This window comes from Leiobunum rupestre, chromosome 8, assembly GCF_980474605.1.
Source record: "Leiobunum rupestre chromosome 8, qqLeiRupe1.1.hap1, whole genome shotgun sequence".
Classification (NCBI taxonomy): Eukaryota; Metazoa; Arthropoda; class Arachnida; order Opiliones; family Sclerosomatidae; genus Leiobunum; species Leiobunum rupestre.
Genome location: NC_143391.1, coordinates 50,746,306 through 50,750,621, shown reverse-complemented (window position 1 = coordinate 50,750,621; position 4,316 = coordinate 50,746,306). Strand labels below are relative to the sequence as shown.

At 38.6% G+C, this 4,316-nt stretch overlaps 1 protein-coding gene across 1 annotated transcript; it reads right to left on the bottom strand.

The window, feature by feature from the left end:
- Positions 1–3,503: 3,503 nt before the first annotated feature.
- Positions 3,504–3,932, bottom strand: LOC149933655 (uncharacterized). Its single transcript, XM_090157363.1, has one exon. It carries the CDS (start codon positions 3,930–3,932, stop codon positions 3,504–3,506), a length of 429 nt encoding a protein of 142 aa, XP_090013489.1.
- Positions 3,933–4,316: the final 384 nt, after the last annotated feature.

Sequence of the window (4,316 nt, the reverse complement as noted above, 5' to 3'; positions counted from 1 at the left end):
ATCGTAGAACTTCGTTTCTTCAAACTCTTGAACAATGTTGCCACTCCTTGGCATTTATCCAGGATCTTGGCATTTCACCTAGGGGTTTTTTGGCCCGAAGATCTTATATTATCCGTAGGATTTTCCTTTCGAAAACGTTACAAATTGGGATTTTACTATAAATTATCCTATTTAAGTTGGGCTTCTAGGTCACTACGAGGCCGTGCGAACAGGGTTGGCAACCTTGCGTACGAAGTATAAGTCAAACTATAACCATAGAATTCAGAAAGTAACTACATGTAGAACGATTTTTGCAAAGGCGGAATGCCCGCCGATTAGAACCGTAGCTTTGTCTTTACTAAAACAGTACTTCCAACAGTATATTTTACACATTCTTCAATATAATAAACATGAGTACCCGTAAATTATACAATTCTTCCAACTGTATATTTCACACATTCTGCAATATAATAAACATGACTACCCGTCAAAAATGCAGTACTTCCAACTGTATATTTTACATATTTTAAGATAAAAATAACATTTAGACCTTTTACCTGTAAATATAAAAAACCTTTGTAAATATATTTTTTTATATATTTTGTGCCCTGTTCCGAACCCCCCCCCCCCCCCCCGCTGCGCGCTCACTCGATATAAATAGCCAGTGTAAAGGGCGATAGGGCGGAGAGTACCGACGCCTTCGTGCTCAAACGATTCAATCCCTAGAGACAGGGCCTGATGTCCATGCATAGGGTTGTTGCTTAGTTTCACGGGTACGAGTGCGGTTGGGAACAAGATCACAGGGTTCTTCACATTTAAACTTAGACACCATCTCATAATTTCTTAACAATATTCTGCAATGTAATAAACGTGACTACCCGTCAAATATGCAGAACTTCAAACTGTATATTTTACATATTCTTCTATGTAATAAACGTGACTACCTGTAAATTATACAGCACTTTCAACTGTATATTTCACACATTCTGCAATGTAATAAACATGACATACCCTGGAAAAGGGTATGAAAATCGAGAAGGTTCATCGTGTTCTGTCGTTTGAACAAGGACCCTGGTTGCGTGAGTACGTACATTTCAACACGGAGAAGAGGAAGGTGGCTAAAAACAATTTTGAGCGGGAATTTTTCAAATTGCAAAACAACTCCGTGTTCGGTAAGTGATAAAACTATTAACGTTGAAACATTTTCACAAAAAAAAAATATATTTTTGACCAATAAAAACAATTCTTTTAAACTTTTCAGGGAAAACGATGGAAAATCTCAGAAACAGAATCCAATTTCACCTCGTGCAAACTCCGGAAAAAGCGGTTAAGAAGGCGAACTCTCCAGCCTTTGAGAGGTTCACTATATTCCAGAATGACCTCGTCGGTATTCACATGACCAAAAAGAAGTTGGTACTCGATCGACCACTATTCACGGGGTTTACAATTTTGGATCTCTCCAAACTGGTTATGTACAAATTCCACTATGACATCATAAGGAAGCAGTACATGGACAATGCTGAACTATTATTTACAGACACCGGTATGAATCTGTACAATCTTATATATATAACGTGAACTCTAATCCCTTTTTTTTTTCAAATTCAGACAGTCTCACTTATCAAATTCAAAGGGATGATTTGTACGCCGACTTTGCCGAAAAAGCGGACCACTACGATTTCTCTGTCTACCCGTCCAATCACCCACTCTACAGCGACCAAAATAAGAAAGTCTTGGGAAAGTTCAAGGACGAAATGGATTCCGTACCGATTCGGGAGTTCTGAGGTCTCAGGCCGAAAATGTATTCGATTCTTTCCGACAAGGACGAAAAAAAAACTGCAAAAGGTATTTGCAAACGGGTTGTAAAAAAGTCAGTGCGTCACGAACATTATCGGGATTGTTTGTTAAAACGGAAAACAACCATCGCCGAGATGACCAGAATCATCAGCAATAAACATGAACTGTTTACAGTTCAACAAACAAAACTATGCCTAAACCCCTGCGATGATAAGCGGTATATTTTGAGTGATGGTGTATCTACTTTGGCTCATGGTCATATTTTAACCCGCGAATGAAATTTTCGCGATCCCGCGCCCCTCCGCGTTGGAATTGGGGTACCCCAGAACGCGTGCCCTATCCGCGCTGGGCTGCTCGCGAATTAAAGATATGAAAATATGTAAAAATATGTAAATTAACCTGAAATAAATTTATTTGAAAAACTTTATTGAAAACTTCTTGTACATGTATTCTTCAATAATACGATCATTTACAGTTTTATTATTTTGAAACTTTGAAACAATATCGAACATTTTAATACCTCTACATTTATTCATAGCGTAATAGACGCAAAAGCCACCGCACGTTTTACTGTTGTCACTTTGTAGTTGTTTTGAACTAAAAGTTACAGTTTTGCTATTTCTTTCCACGAAATGATTAAATTTAAAAAAGTCTGGAGGGTATCCGAAAGAGTCGAAAAACTCGGTATTACGATTGGACGAAAAATAGATAACTGTCCAATGCTCTCCGTCGGTAGTTGATGGGCCGGTGTTAACAACGTAAAGTTCCGGAAATAACTTAACATATTTCGGTAATTCATCGGATGCATAAACGCCACGAAATAAATCCCTGGTGTGGAAATCACTTCGAAGGATTTTAATTAATTGTAAAGTGTTCATTAGCTTGTATAATCGAAAACCACGGTTCTATTTTTGTCAATTTCCACGAGGTTTTGATATTCGGCGTAGTGCAGTACTGTAACCGTCTTCGTTAAATCTTTTTAAACCTTTAATTCTAATCTCACACTTCCGTTCTTTATCAATTGAAAATGATCGGCCGAGTGACTGAGGTATGGAGTGAGATCGAAAACAAAGAGGCAGCTCCCTTCAGCGAATTCTTCGCGATTTATAAAGTTTCCTTCATCGATATTAAATTGTCCAGTTTGGAGAAACAAGTTAATGTACGATCTCATACACGTTCCATCTCTAAAGTTTGGAGTAAGCGGTTTATGGGGGATACAACTACCGTCAACGTACAGAGCAATATGGTTTACACCATAGTTATGGAAATTGAAAGGAGATTTAGAATAATCGCCCTAATATGCCCCCTGATCCAAAAATCCAATTACAACTTTCTTCGGAATTTGAGAACTAAATAAGTTGTCCCTCGTAGACATTTTAGATCCCACGGGTATTGTGAATGTATTACATTCCGATCGAATAATGGGATATTTCATTGTGCCACGTTCTAAGGCTTTGGCGTGTGCTAATATAATTTCCGGGATCAGTTTCACTTTTCTAATGTAAAGCGACGCTGTTATATACTTTAGCTTGTATTTAATGCAGAACTCGTTTGGATTTTTTATAAACTTGAATTTTAAGTTAAGCATATTCGGTAAAAAACGTGATTGCTGACACATGTCTGTGTGAACGGTGCCGATCATGTCAATTGTTCCATTTTTAGAAAATGCCATTCTTTTCTTAAAACCTTCGTTACTATCGCAATCGTCAAATTTCCCGGCGGTGTCCTTATGCACTTGTCAAAAAACTTTCCTTGGCCGGTCCACCGAAAGTTAGTAGAGTTTGAATTATGCTTTTATAAGCGTAATTTTGAGCGGACGAAGTAACCGACCGTTCGTTCATGATCAAATGTACTTCGCTGAACAAACTATGTAAAAACAGATTCACAGGGCCCACGGTATCTTTGTCGTAGTCGGGAGTGGTACCATCAGGTTTAATAATTTTAACTTGCACGTGAAGAAGTGTCTTAGACAAGTCTAAATACGTTTCAGAGTTTCCAGGAATATCAAAATTAATGTTAGAATTTTCGTCGGCATTAGAAACGGGATTGAATTCCACCGATTCCCCACTCGTAATTCCGGTTTGCGTAAGTGGCACCTCGAAAAGATCCAATTCCGAGTTAGTACATCTTCCGGACTGATGATGAATAAGAGCCATTATTTCTCGAATATGTCGGAGTGTTTCGGTACGCGTCTTCTCCTCTTCTTAGCCACGACTGAACTAACAAGTTGAATCTTTCCACTCTTTCTTTTAATACCATTTCCAGACATTTTACGTTGCACCATATCTTTTAATTCTAAAAACGTTTCCTTCCCCGCAGTCGTACCATGATTTTTAGAGAGCTTTTTATAGGAATCCCCCTCGCCACGTCGTCTGCTACTTTAGCTCCAGCTTTTATGAACTTTTCCCCAAGAAAATGGCGCCTTTTTTAAATATCGGAATAGCGCGCCTGAAAGCGGAAGCGATAATATTCCTGAGACCGTAACCTTGTTGAGTGGGGAGCCCCTGATAAAATGGCATTGAACCGTTGCCCACTTGCGA

Excerpts from the sequence above, each read along its gene's own strand:
- LOC149933655 (XM_090157363.1), bottom strand. The coding sequence starts at position 3,932 with ATGGCTCTTATTCATCATCAGTCCGGAAGATGTACTAACTCGGAATTG.